This window comes from Phyllobates terribilis, unplaced genomic scaffold (genome assembly GCF_046119375.1).
Source record: "Phyllobates terribilis strain yellow unplaced genomic scaffold, ASM4611937v1 Scaffold_8__6_contigs__length_399053987, whole genome shotgun sequence".
Taxonomy (NCBI): domain Eukaryota; kingdom Metazoa; phylum Chordata; class Amphibia; order Anura; family Dendrobatidae; genus Phyllobates; species Phyllobates terribilis.
Window position 1 is genome coordinate 186557837 of NW_027362768.1, and position 13860 is coordinate 186571696.

The 13860-nt window shown below is 48.9% G+C and overlaps 1 protein-coding gene across 1 annotated transcript in view; it reads left to right on the plus strand.

Annotated features, from left to right (window-relative positions):
- Positions 1–13860, plus strand: part of MSH4 (mutS homolog 4) — a 68284-nt gene that overhangs the window by 12633 nt on the left and 41791 nt on the right. The window contains exons 3-7 of the mRNA XM_073642679.1: positions 2289–2452; positions 3171–3281; positions 5917–6032; positions 6740–6913; positions 9976–10148. Of these exons, the coding sequence (XP_073498780.1) occupies positions 2289–2452; positions 3171–3281; positions 5917–6032; positions 6740–6913; positions 9976–10148 (738 nt within the window). The remainder of the gene's footprint in view (positions 1–2288; positions 2453–3170; positions 3282–5916; positions 6033–6739; positions 6914–9975; positions 10149–13860) is intronic.

The window sequence follows — 13860 nt, forward strand, 5'->3', positions numbered from 1 at the left end:
CGTCCATAGACATTAATATGGAGAAAAGTATGTGCCCCCCACATCCTCCTCCAGGAGCTTTCCTCACCTCCCATCCTACATCCACAGACATTAATATGGAGAAAAGTATGTGCCCCCCACATCCACCTCCAGGAGCTTTCCTCACCTCCCATCCTACATCCACAGACATTAATATGGAGAAAAGTATGTGCCCCCCACATCCACCTCCAGGAGCTTTTTTTGTCCTCCATCTACATCCATAGAGATTAATATGGAGAAAAGTATGTGCCCCCCACATCCACCTCCAGGGGCTTCTCTGTCCTCATCTACATCCATAGACATTAATATGGAGGAAAGTATGTGCCCCCCACATCCTCCTCCAGGAGCTTTCCTCACCTCCCATCCTACATCTATAGACATTAATATGGAGAAAAGTATGTGCCCCCCCACATCCACCTCCAGGAGCTTTCCTCACCTCCCATCCTACATCCACAGACATTAATATGGAGAAAAGTATGTGCCCCCCACATCCACCTCCAGTAGCTTTCCTCACCTCCCATCCTATATCCATAGACATTAATATGGAGAAAAGTATGTGCCCCCCACATCCACCTCCAGGAGCTTTCCTCACCTCCCATCCTACATCCATAGACATTAATATGGAGAAAAGTATGTGCCCCCCACATCCACCTCCAGGAGCTTTCCTCACCTCCCACCCTACGTCCATAGACATTAATATGGAGAAAAGTATGTGCCCCCCACATCCTCCTCCAGGAGCTTTCCTCACCTCCCATCCTACGTCCATAGACATTAATATGGAGAAAAGTATGTGCCCCCCACATCCACCTCCAGGAGCTTTCCTCACCTCCCATCCTACATCCATAGACATTAATATGGAGAAAAGTATGTGCCCCCCACATCCTCCTCCAGGAGCTTTCCTCACCTCCCACCCTACGTCCATAGACATTAATATGGAGAAAAGTATGTGCCCCCCACATCCTCCTCCAGGAGCTTTCCTCACCTCCCATCCTACGTCCATAGACATTAATATGGAGAAAAGTATGTGCCCCCCACATCCTCCTCCAGGAGCTTTCCTCACCTCCCATCCTACATCCACAGACATTAATATGGAGAAAAGTATGTGCCCCCCACATCCACCTCCAGGAGCTTTCCTCACCTCCCATCCTACATCCACAGACATTAATATGGAGAAAAGTATGTGCCCCCCACATCCACCTCCAGGAGCTTTTTTTGTCCTCCATCTACATCCATAGAGATTAATATGGAGAAAAGTATGTGCCCCCCACATCCACATCCAGGGGCTTCTCTGTCCTCATCTACATCCATAGACATTAATATGGAGAAAAGTATGTGCCCCCCACATCCTCCTCCAGGAGCTTTCCTCACCTCCCATCCTACATCCATAGACATTAATATGGAGAAAAGTATGTGCCCCCCACATCCTCCTCCAGGAGCTTTCCTCGCCTCCCATCCTACATCCATAGACATTAATATGGAGAAAAGTATGTGCCCCCCACATCCACCTCCAGGAGCTTTCCTCGCCTCCCATCCTACATCCATAGACATTAATATGGAGAAAAGTATGTGCCCCACATCCACCTCCAGGAGCTTTCCTCACCTCCCATCCTACATCCATAGACATTAATATGGAGAAAAGTATGTGCCCCCCACATCCACCTCCAGGAGCTTTCCTCACCTCCCATCCTACATCCATAGACATTAATATGGAGAAAAGTATGTGCCCCCCACATCCTCCTCCAGGAGCTTTTCTCACCTCCCATCCTACATCCATAGACATTAATATGGAGAAAAGTATGTGCCCCCCACATCCTCCTCCAGGAGCTTTTCTCACCTCCCATCCTACATCCATAGACATTAATATGGAGAAAAGTATGTGCCCCCCACATCCTCCTCCAGGAGCTTTTCTCACCTCCCATCCTACATCCATAGACATTAATATGGAGAAAAGTATGTGCCCCCCACATCCTCCTCCAGGAGCTTTTCTCACCTCCCATCCTACATCCATAGACATTAATATGGAGTCGTCTTCTTCAGATATATTGGCTCCCGCTCTTCTGCAAAGGTTTTCTACAAGATTTTGGCGACTCTGTAGGAATTTTTGCCTCTTCTTCCAGAAGAGCATTTGTGGGGTCAGACCCTTATGAGGTCAATAAGCAATGCTTTGCTTATGATTGCAACACAGATGAGATGACTATCACCCCCATCATTCACCGCACACATCAGTCGTTGCATTCCTCAGTATAACAGATCATTCTTTCCTTTTCCAGTGACCACTTCGTCTTCAGCATCAGCTCGGTCCACAGCGTCTGCGTTTGTGGCGGTGGTGGAAGGACGAGGACTTGCTAGAGGAGAGATTGGCATGGCTAGTTTGGATGTAAAGAACCCCGATGTGGTTTTATCTCAGTTTTCAGACAGCAGCATTTATGTGAAGGTGAAAGTATCACTAAAAGCGTGAATAAAAGCAGTATTACATTATTGTAGCATATGTATATGCTGATTTTCTCCATTGTCTGACATTTTGATGGCCAACCACTGAGACTGATTATCTGATATTATAGGAGGTCATAGATAAGTGTCTGAAATCACCTGTAAGGCCGAGAACTTCCCAGACTTCTGGCCAAAATATAATAATAAAGGGATTATCCTGCAAATAAAGGTGGGTACTCAAAGCCATAGGTCAAGGTGAGTACGGATGGAGACAGCGATGTAGCGAAGAAAAGACAGCACCTGGATCGATGAGGGCCCAGGATAGCAGGTTGGCAAGCAAAGCTGTAAGCACTGGATGGTGCTAGAGGACAGTCGCATACAGGAACAGCAGAGAAGTATATGCAGTCTGGAACTTGCAGCATGTATGTGGTTAATAGCAGAGCTGAGAAGTAGTAGTTAGACAATGGAAAGCAGGCAGGAGTTGCTTGGAAAATAATCCGGCTGGTTGGAGCAGAGTCTTGAAGTAAATGAGGCTAAGGCCTGCAAAATCATGTGGTGGCTAGGTGCTATATTTTCCTGGATACTCAGACAGCACACAACTGCCTGAGCCAGCCTGAAAAGAGGTCTTTCTTATACATTTATTTTTTATTTTGTCCTCCTTTGGTCAGAACACATTGATGATCTTCTCTCTAACTAAGTTTTAATGTTATCACATTTTCCAGATAATAACAAAACTCCAGATTCTGACCCCTCTTGAAATCCTGATGCCGAATACTGCATGTGAAAGCGGGAAGAGCGCAGAACTATTTCGCCTTATCAGTGAAAACTTTAAGGTGCTCCATATGTTTGCATTTAATGGGACTGTTTTAGGTTCTTTGAACTTTTTGGAATAAAATCCAATTTTCACCATTTAGGTTAAGCAAATACGTTCAGGATTTTCTGTTGATATTTGGCGCTTAATTCCGCACTGAAAATTCACAGCAATTTACTATACAATGCAAGTAAATTAGATTCTTCAGAATCACATTGTCATGTTGCATGGGAAAAGTCCGCAAGAACATAGCAAGAGCATAGCGTGGATATTAGATCTCCAGCACGCTCATTCTTGTGTGGATATTACACTGCTCAAAAAAATAAAGGGAACACTTAAACAACAGAATATAGCTCCAAGTAAATCAAACTTCTGTGAAATCAAACTGTCCACTTAGGAAGCAACACTGATTGCCAATCAATTTCACCTGCTGTTGTGCAAATGGAATAGACAATAGATGGAAATTATTGGGAATTATCAAGACACCCTCAATAAAGGAGTGGTTCTGCAGGTGGGGACCACAGACCACATCTCAGTGCCAATGCTTTCTAGCTGATGTTTTGGTCACACCATCTATACACAGCAGGAGGCCGCACGGAGCCATCTATACACAGCGGGAGGCCGCACGTAGCCATCTATACACAGCAGGAGGCCGCACGGAGCCGTCTATACACAGCAGGAGGCCGCACGTAGCCATCTATACACAGCAGGAGGCTGCACTGCGCCATCTATACACAGCAGGAGGCCGCACGTAGCCTTCTATACACAGCAGGAGGCCGCACGGAGCCATCTATACACAGCAGGAGGCCGCACGTAGCCATCTATACACAGCAGGAGGCCGCACGGAGCCATCTATACACAGCCGGAGGCCACACGTAGCCATCTATACACAGCAGGAGGCCGCACGGCGCCATCTATACACAGCAGGAGGCCGCACGGAGCCATCTATACACAGCAGGAGGCCGCACGTAGCCATCTATACACAGCAGGAGGCCGCACAGCGCCATCTATACACAGCAGGAGGCCGCACGTAGCCATCTATACACAGCGGGAGGCCGCACGTAGCCATCTATACACAGCGGAAGGCCGCACGTAGCCATCTATACACAGCAGGAGACCGCACATAGCCATCTATACACAGCTGGAGGCCGCACGTAGCCATCTATACACAGCAGGAGACCGCACGTAGCCATCTATACACAGCAGGAGGCCGCACGTAGCCATCTATACACAGCAGGAGGCCGCACGTAGCCATCTATACACAGTGGGAGGCCGCACGGCGCCCCCCCCCAGAGACAGCGGGAGGCCGCACGCAGTCACGCACACACAAACATATACAGACATATACATACACGCATAAACACATTTGAAACACAAAAATACATATAAACAGACATCACACAATGATATCTGCCTGCACACACACACACTCACTCAATCACACATACACACTCTCACACATACACACTCTCTCACACACACACTCTCTCTCATACACACTCTCTCACACACACAGACACAAACATACACAGACCCACCATCCCCCTCCTCCGCTCCAGTCCTCCTGCTGCTCCTCTCCGGTGGTAAGTAGCACTGCAGGCCGGGCGCCCACTGCGTGACGTCACAGTTAGGAGTCACGGCCGCGCACAGGGCCGTGTTTCCTAGCAGTGGCGCGGCCGGACCCGCACAGGGAAGTTAACAGCTGCAGTGCTGGCCCGGCCGGAGAAGAAGCAGCGTCCATGCGCCGCTGCTGGGGGAGCGGTCCAGGGGCCTCCCCCCACCACTGTCTGCCAGTATGTGCCGCGGCGCTGCACATATAATGAGGGCAATCTGGCCATAGACACCCCGGAGCCCCGTGCCCCCTGGAGGCCCGAGGCCCCAGGCGGTAGCCCAGATTGCCCTCATTATAATCCGCCTATGACCCTAATGGACTAGGGTGAAATCGCAGTCAAATCCTCAAAGAAATGCACAAGTAGGACACGTATTGTGCTGAAGATTCGTTGCTGATTTGGTTGCAGACATTTTTATACAATATGTGAATATGACCTTATAGTTTTAGAAGTGGTAACAAGTAATTGTCGGGGGTTTCAGCTGCTGGACCCCTGTGATCTGATTGACAGGGAGGCCACATTTGATAAGAGTTGTCCTTGGTAGGCAATTCCTTTCACCATTGACTTAAAAGGGGTTCTCCAGTTTCAAGAAAATGGACCCCAAAACCTCTAAAAAAAAGAAACAGAGCAGGTTCTTACCCTCCCCAGGTCCAGCGCAAACTCCATGGTATTTTGGTTGCTGTGATAATGTCACATCACCGCTGCTGCCAAACACTGAGTTCAGCAGCTAGTGACCCAGGGAGGGTAAGTACTTACTCTGTTTGTTATTTTAGGTATTTTAAAGTGTTTCGGGTCTACGTCCCTGAAATGGTAATCTCAGCAGACGCACCTCAGAGGCGCTATGTGCAACCCCTGCCTTAAAGATCGTAATATATTTCAGCCGGTGATGTCAGATTTCGGTTAAGTGTCCACGATAAAGTGCAAAATTTCATAGAGGGAGACACCATGCACGTCCTGAATCGCAGTCTGATTTACGGTGATACCTGCAGCAGATTTGCTGACGACATGCCGCAGTTCCTCACTTTTGTCACGTTGTGTCACTTGCAGGATGCCTCTGTTACCACTGTACAGCGGAAATATTTCAATGAAACCAAAGGCCTGGAATATATAGAACAATTATGCGCCCCAGAATTCAGCACAGTCCTAATGGAAATCAAGTCTAAGTATGTATGATATTGTGCTTCACATGAGGTGTGAGAGTCCCATAAAGGGAACCAGTCACCTAATTATGCTGCTCGAACCACGGGCAGCAAGAATCAGAGGCCAGCTCCATTATTGCACCTCGTATGCTTTCCTCTATGTGTGTCTATGGAGCGACCGGTTCTGTTATTCCTGACATCTATGTTTTACATACTTTAAAAAGCCACCAGGGACGATACGACTAGAGACTGGTCCATGAGACATGTTCCCAGCAGCTTCTCCCCAAATTCTTTCGCCTACACTGACATGTCTCTCTATACATGTATATGAAGCATGAATCCCGAGAAAGTCAGGAGAGAGGTGAGGTGTAAATGTAAATCTAGACCAGTGTTTCCCAAACCCCATCCTCACGGACCCCCACAGGTCATGGATCTCCTTAGTATTGCACAGGTGAGAGAATTCCTGATACCTTGATGATACGTCAATCACCTGTGTAATACTAAGGAGATCCTGAAAACATGACCTGTGGGGGGACCGTGAGGATGGGGTTTGGGAAACACTGATCTAGACACTGTCAACCTAGGATTGCATAATCGGCCAGGGCATGCTGTGCTGCAGCAGCTCAGACTATCTGTGCTATTTTTGTGCATTTTTTTTTCGGAATTATAAATAAAAATGAATAGAAAGAAAGAACTCGAATTGCATTTGTATTTCTACTTTTATCTTCTAGGTATTATTGTTTGGCTGCGGTTGCTGCTTTGCTGAAATATGTGGAATTCATCCAGAATGCAGTTTATGCTCCAAAATCCCTGAAATTTCGATTTCAGGGAAGTGAACAGACGGCAATGATCGACTCTGCGTCCGCTCAGAACCTCGAGCTCCTGGTGAATAACAGAGATGTCAGGTGTGGCCATAGCTGGTTAAAACAATTAGACCCCGATTTATCAACACCGGTGTTTTTCATGCTGGTCTTGACGGGACGCATGAGACAGGGACGCCGTCTCTAGTCCCACTTTATCAGAGTTGGCCAAAAATGGCATGAAAACGCCAAAGTTGCTAAATGTTTGTGCAGTCTTTTGTTGCACAAAAAAATGCTGATTTTTTTTCCAAGCTTTTTATGCCAGAATCATGACATAAAAGCTTTGATAAATTGGAGCCCTAAACGCTTCGTACACGGGATTACAGCATTTCACATTTTGTTTATGGGGTTACCTTTCCCCTTTATAAGTGTGGTGTGTCCATGCGTACACAGTCTTATCATTGTCAGTGCTGATTGGACAGAGTAAAAACAATAATAATAATTCCAGGAGGAATAACAAGAGGAACAGCACAATGCAAAGTTCTAAGAAAAGATGATACAGTATTGTAAATTTAGGAGGAAAAAATATTCCTTAAAATTCAATTTGTTTAAAGGTATTGCAGCTAGGGTTCATTCATACTGCACTTGAAGAGTCCTTTCAGTGTGTGCACCAGGAAAGTGGTGAATATGTGGGTCTGATTCACTCAGTGGAGGACAGAAAAGTGTCCACTATGTGCCCATAGGGTGCATACATCAGATGCATCTATCAGAGATAAAAGTTGGGAAATGCTCCCAATATACTGTACTAGCTTTTGAACCCGTTCTACGCCCGGGTGGCGAGCATTTTTAATTATATATGGTCTCCCATGTTGGTATGTGCTGCCCCCCTCCTGGCATTTGTGCTGCCCCCATCCTGTCCCCACCATCTTATCCTGGTATGCACGGCACCCCTCATCCTCATCCTGGTATGCATGGCACCCCTCATCCCTATAGTGGTATGCATGGCACCCCTCACCCCCAATCCTGGTATGCATGGCACCCCTCACCCCCAATCCTGGTATGCATGGCACCCCTCATCCCCAATCCTGGTATGCATGGTACCCCTCACCCCCAATCCTGGTATGCATGGCACCCCTCATCCCCAATCCTGGTATGCATGGTACCCCTCACCCCCAATCCTGGTATGCATGGCACCCCTCATCCCCAATCCTGGTATGCATGGCACCCCTCATCCCCAATCCTGGTATGCATGGTACCCCTCATCCCCAATCCCGGTATGCATGGCACCCCTCTTCCCCAATCCTGGTATGCATGGCACCCCTCATCCTCAATCCCGGTATGCATGGCACCCCTCATCCCCAATCCCGGTATGCATGGCTCCCTCATCCCCAATCCTGGTTAGCATGGTACCCCTCATCCTGATATTCATGGCACCCCTCACCCCCAATCCTGGTATGCATGGCACCCCTCACCCCCAATCCTGGTATGCATGGTACCCCTCACCCCCAATCCGGGTATGCATGGCACCCCTCATCCCCAATCCTGGTATGCATGGCACCCCTCACCCCCAATCCTGGTATGCATGGCACCCCTCAACCCCAATCCTGGTATGCATGGCACCCCTCACCCCCAATCCTGGTTTGCATGACCACCCATCATCCCCAATCCTGGTATGTGTGGTACTCCTCATCCCTATCCGGATATGCATGGTACCCCATCCCTCACCCCCAATCCCGGTATGCATGGCACCCCTCATCCCCAATCCCGGTATGCATGGCTCCCTCATTCCCAATCCCGGTATGCATGGCACCCGTCATCCCCAATCCTGGTATGCATGGCACCCCTCATCCCTATTCTGGTATGTATGGCACTCCTCATCCCTATTCTGGCATGCATGGTACCCCTCATCCTGGTATGCATAGCACCCCTCATCCCAATTCTGGTATGTATGGCCTCCTCATCCCAGAAACCAGGTATGCATGACACCCAATCCCTCATCCTGGTATGCATGGTACCCCTCATCCTGATATGCATGGTACCCCTCATCCTGGTATGCATGGCACTCCATCCCTCATCTTGGTATGCATGGTGCCCCGCATTCCTATCCTGGTATGTATGGTACCCCTCATCCCTATTCTGGTATGCATGGTCCCCTCACCCCCCCAATCCTGGTATGCATGGTCCCCTCTCCCCCCAACCCTGGTATGCATGGTACCCCTCATCCTGGTATGCATGGACCCCTCACCCCCCAATCCTGGTATGTGTGGTACCCCTCACCCCCAAATCCTGGTATGCATGGTCCCTTCACCCCCCAATCCTGGTATGTGTGGTACTCCTCCCCAAACCTGGTATGTGTGGCCCCCTCACCCCACATTCCTGGTATGCATGGACCCCTCACCCCACAATCCTGGTATGTGTGGCACCCCTCACCCCCCTATCCTGGTATGTGTGGCACCCCTCACCCCCCAGTCTTGGTATGTGTGGCCCCCTCATCCCTTTCACGCTGTACACACTTACAAAAAAATAAACACTTATACTCACCTTTCTTCCCTGTGCTCCAGCGCTGCGGCGTCCTGTTCTGCCAGAGGCCGGGGGAGGAGTGCAGCGCCAGAGCACCACGCTGTCCAGCGCCATTTTGCTGAAGACACACTGCAAATGTATCTTCAGTAAAATGGCGCCGGATAGCACTATGCGCATGCGCCGATGCCTCACTCCTGTCCCGGTCTCCGGCGAAGAGAGGCGCCGCGGCAATGCTCCTCCCAGTCAGGTAAGTATGTAAGTATGGCGCCGGAGATCGCGGTATGCGTTCAGTGTCTACACATACCGCGATCTCTGGCGCCATACACTCCTCTTACCTGTAACGGCTCCAAGCGTTCTTCTGTCTGGAGCCAGACTGCACGTCATGCATGCACAGTCTATAGAGGCTGTAGACAGAGGGACGCATCCCCGGTTATATTATAGATATCTCCTACAGGAACAGAAAACGCAGTGCGGCTAGCGCATAACTACAAAGTATTGGTGGCAAGAAGAAGTCTTGACTGTTGTAATAATCCAAATATTGTAAAACTATTCCAAATATCTGACTGATTGTACAGAGAACACAGCAGTAATGTGACTATTACCCGAGTCTGTGTACTTTTTCATTTATTCATTCATTCACTTTCCAGGAATAATCACACCCTATACGGGGTCCTGAATAACACTAAGACACCAGGTGGAAGCCGCAGACTCAGATCAAATATCTTGGAACCTTTGATTGATCTGGAAACCATCAACACCAGACTGGATTGTGTCCAAGAATTTCTTGAAGACGAGGAGCTTTTCTTCAGTCTCCAGTCAGGTACACGGTAGATATCCTCATTATGTTTCCTATCGCAATTTTACCTTTCAATAGAGATGAAATATGACCTAGATATTACTATTGGTTGAACCCTTATTAAGTTGGAGGGGTTCTGAGTGAATGTGTTCTGTTCATCTGTTCACTACGACGTCGAAAATCCATATGCCATAAATATCGGATCAATACAAACCCCAATATTCATATCCAGTCACTGGAGAAGCTTTGGCCTGGGATGTGTAATTTCCCATCTCTGCGTAAACGATTTTCAAAGCTTGCTGTCTTTTTCTCAAAGCGTTTCCCTGCTGTAATTACCCGGTCACTGCAGGCTGCATCTGCTTCAAAGGAGGTTGAAGCGTCATCTCTCTCTGTTTCCCCTGTTATAATTAGTTTTTCTCACTTCTCCATATGTTCAATGTGAGTCTTTAAATTTTTCTCTATGACGCTATTGTATGCACTTTTTTCACTCTACAGCGCCTCCTCAGTAGTGATATTGATATTTTGTGAATGTGTTTGCTCCTGGGTTATTTGCAGTACAGTCATCGGTGGCCGTGCCCGGTGGATTCTACTTCTCCTTAGTTTCCTAGAGAATAGAACTTTATCGGTCACTTCATTGGCGGACGCTGGAAACCATAGGTGAATGACGCTGCCACCAGGAGGCTGACACTTAGAATTACAACCTAAAGAAATAGCTCCTCACAAGCTGGCTACACCTGCCTACTGTTTAGCTTAGTGTCAAAGGACGCCCTCCTTGGCTTCCGTTTTTTCCAGGCCACTTCTTCACTGATCAGGTATTATTGTTCCGGTCCCCTCTTATGAACGCTTCATGAGGTTTTAGTCAAACCTTTTCGTCGTATCCTAAAAGGACGGCTCTTTTCTCCTTATTGTAGACCTAAAACTGCTTAACAAGTGGGTACGGCTTTGCCGCTTTGGATGGTGTCACTTTGTTCAGTTGTTGCCTCCATGGAAGCCAGGGAATTTTATTCACGGTGGACAGTCAAGATGCCATCTTCACATGGCCAGTTTTCCAGCGCACCAGAAGTTTCTCCGATTTGCTGTCCGTCACTCCCACTTCCAATATGTGACTCTCCCCTCCAGGCTGGTCACAGCCCAAGGGTCTAAATAAAGGTCATGTATGCCTGTAATGGGGGGATAGTGGTCATTCTCTGCTTGGACAACATCCTTATCGAGGACATTCCTTCTAAGAAAATCATTCATCAACCGATCAAAGTCATCTCTGCTCCTGGCTCAGGGTCTCATCTTCCTGGGACAAAGTGTCAGCACTACAGACCAGCATCAAACCTCTGGGCCATTCTTCGCCCTTTCCGTTTCTGGCATGAGCGTTCAGGGCAAGATGTTAGCGTTCAGGAGCGTTCAGGGCAAGATGGTAGTGTTCAGGAGCGTTCAGGGCAAGTGGTAGTGTTCAGGAGCGTTCAGGGCAAGATGGTAGTGTTCAGGAGCATTCAGGGCAAGATGGTAGTGTTCAGGAGCGTTCAGGGCAAGATGGTAGTGTTCAGGAGCATTCAGAGCAAGATGGTAGTGTTCAGGAGCGTTCAGAGTAAGATGGTAGTGTTCAGGAGCGTTCAGGGCAAGATGGTAGTGTTCAGGAGCATTCAGGACAAGATGGTAGCGTTCAGGAGCGTTCAGGGCAAGATGGTAGTGTTCAGGAGCGTTCAGAGCAAGATGGTAGTGTTCAGGAGCGTTCAGGGCAAGATGGTAGCGTTCAGGAGCGTTCAGGGCAAGATGGTAGCGTTCAGGAGCATTCAGGAGCATTCAGGGCAAGATGGTAGTGTTCAGGAGCGTTCAGGGCAAGATGGTAGCGTTCAGGGCAAGATGGTAGTGTTCAGGAGCGTTCAGGGCAAGATGGTAGCGTTCAGGGCAAGATGGTAGTGTTCAGGAGCGTTCAGGGCAAGATGGTAATGTTCAATAGCGTACAGGGCAAGATGGTAGTGTTCAGGAGCGTTCAGGGCAAGATGGTAGCGTTCAGGAGCGTTCAGGGCAAGATGGTAGTGTTCAGGAGCGTTCAGGGCAAGATGGTAGTGTTCAGGAGCGTTCAGTGCAAGATGGTAGTGTTCAGGGCAAGATGGTAGTGTTCAGGAGTGTTCAGGGCAAGATGGTAGCGTTCAGAGCAAGATGGTAGTGTTCAGGAGCGTTACGGGCAAGATGGTAGCGTTCAGAGCAAGATGGTAGTGTTCAGGGCAAGATGGTAGTGTTCAGGAGTGTTCAGGGCAAGATGGTAGTGTTCAGGAGTGTTCAGGGCAAGATGGTAGTGTTCAGGAGTGTTCAGGGCAAGTGGTAGTGTTCAGGAGCGTTCAGGGCAAGATGGTAGTGTTCAGGAGCATTCAGGGCAAGATGGTAGTGTTCAGGAGCGTTCAGGGCAAGATGGTAGTGTTCAGGAGCATTCAGAGCAAGATGGTAGTGTTCAGGAGCGTTCAGAGTAAGATGGTAGTGTTCAGGAGCGTTCAGGGCAAGATGGTAGTGTTCAGGAGCATTCAGGACAAGATGGTAGCGTTCAGGAGCGTTCAGGGCAAGATGGTAGTGTTCAGGAGCGTTCAGAGCAAGATGGTAGTGTTCAGGAGCGTTCAGGGCAAGATGGTAGCGTTCAGGAGCGTTCAGGGCAAGATGGTAGCGTTCAGGAGCATTCAGGGCAAGATGGTAGCGTTCGGGAGCATTCAGGGCAAGATGGTAGTGTTCAGGAGCGTTCAGGGCAAGATGGTAGCGTTCAGGGCAAGATGGTAGTGTTCAGGAGCGTTCAGGGCAAGATGGTAATGTTCAATAGCGTACAGGGCAAGATGGTAGTGTTCAGGAGCGTTCAGGGCAAGATGGTAGCGTTCAGGAGCGTTCAGGGCAAGATGGTAGTGTTCAGGAGCGTTCAGGGCAAGATGGTAGTGTTCAGGGCAAGATGGTAGTGTTCAGGAGCATTCAGGGCAAGATGGTAGTGTTCAGGAGCATTCAGGGCAAGATCGTAGCGTTCAGGAGCGTTCAGGGCAAGATGGTAGTGTTCAGGAGCATTCAGGGCAAGATGGTAGCGTTCAGGAGCGTTCAGGGCAAGATAGTAGTGTTCAGGGTAAGATGGTAGTGTTCAGGAGCGTTCAGGGCAAGATGGTAGCGTTCAGGAGCATTCAGGGCAAGATGGTAGCGTTCAGGAGCGTTCAGGGCAAGATAGTAGTGTTCAGGGCAAGATGGTAGTGTTCAGGAGCTTTCAGGGCAAGATGGTAGCGTTCAGGGCAAGTTGGTAGTCTTCAGGAGCGTTCAGGGCAAGATGGTAGTGTTCAGGAGCGTTCAGGGCAAGATGGTAGTGTTCAAGAGCGTTCAGGGCAAGATGGTAGTGTTCAAGAGCGTTCAGGGCAAGATGGTAGTGTTCAGGAGCGTTCAGGGCAAGATGGTAGCGTTCAGGAGCGTTCAGGGCAAGATGGTAGTGTTCTGGAGCGTTCAGGGCAAGATGGTAGCGTTCAGGAGCGTTCAGTGCAAGATGGTAGTGTTCAGGAGCATTCAGGGCAAGATGGTAGCGTTGAGGAGCGTTCAGGGCAAGATGGTAGCGTTCAGGAGCGTTCAGTGCAAGATGGTAGTGTTCAGGAGCATTCAGGGCAAGATGGTAGTGTTCAGGAGCGTTCAGGGTAAGATGGTAGCGTTCAGGAGCATTCAGGGCAAGATCGTAGTGTTCTGGAGTGTTCAGGGCAAGATGGTAGCGTTCAGGAGCGTTCAGGGCAAGATG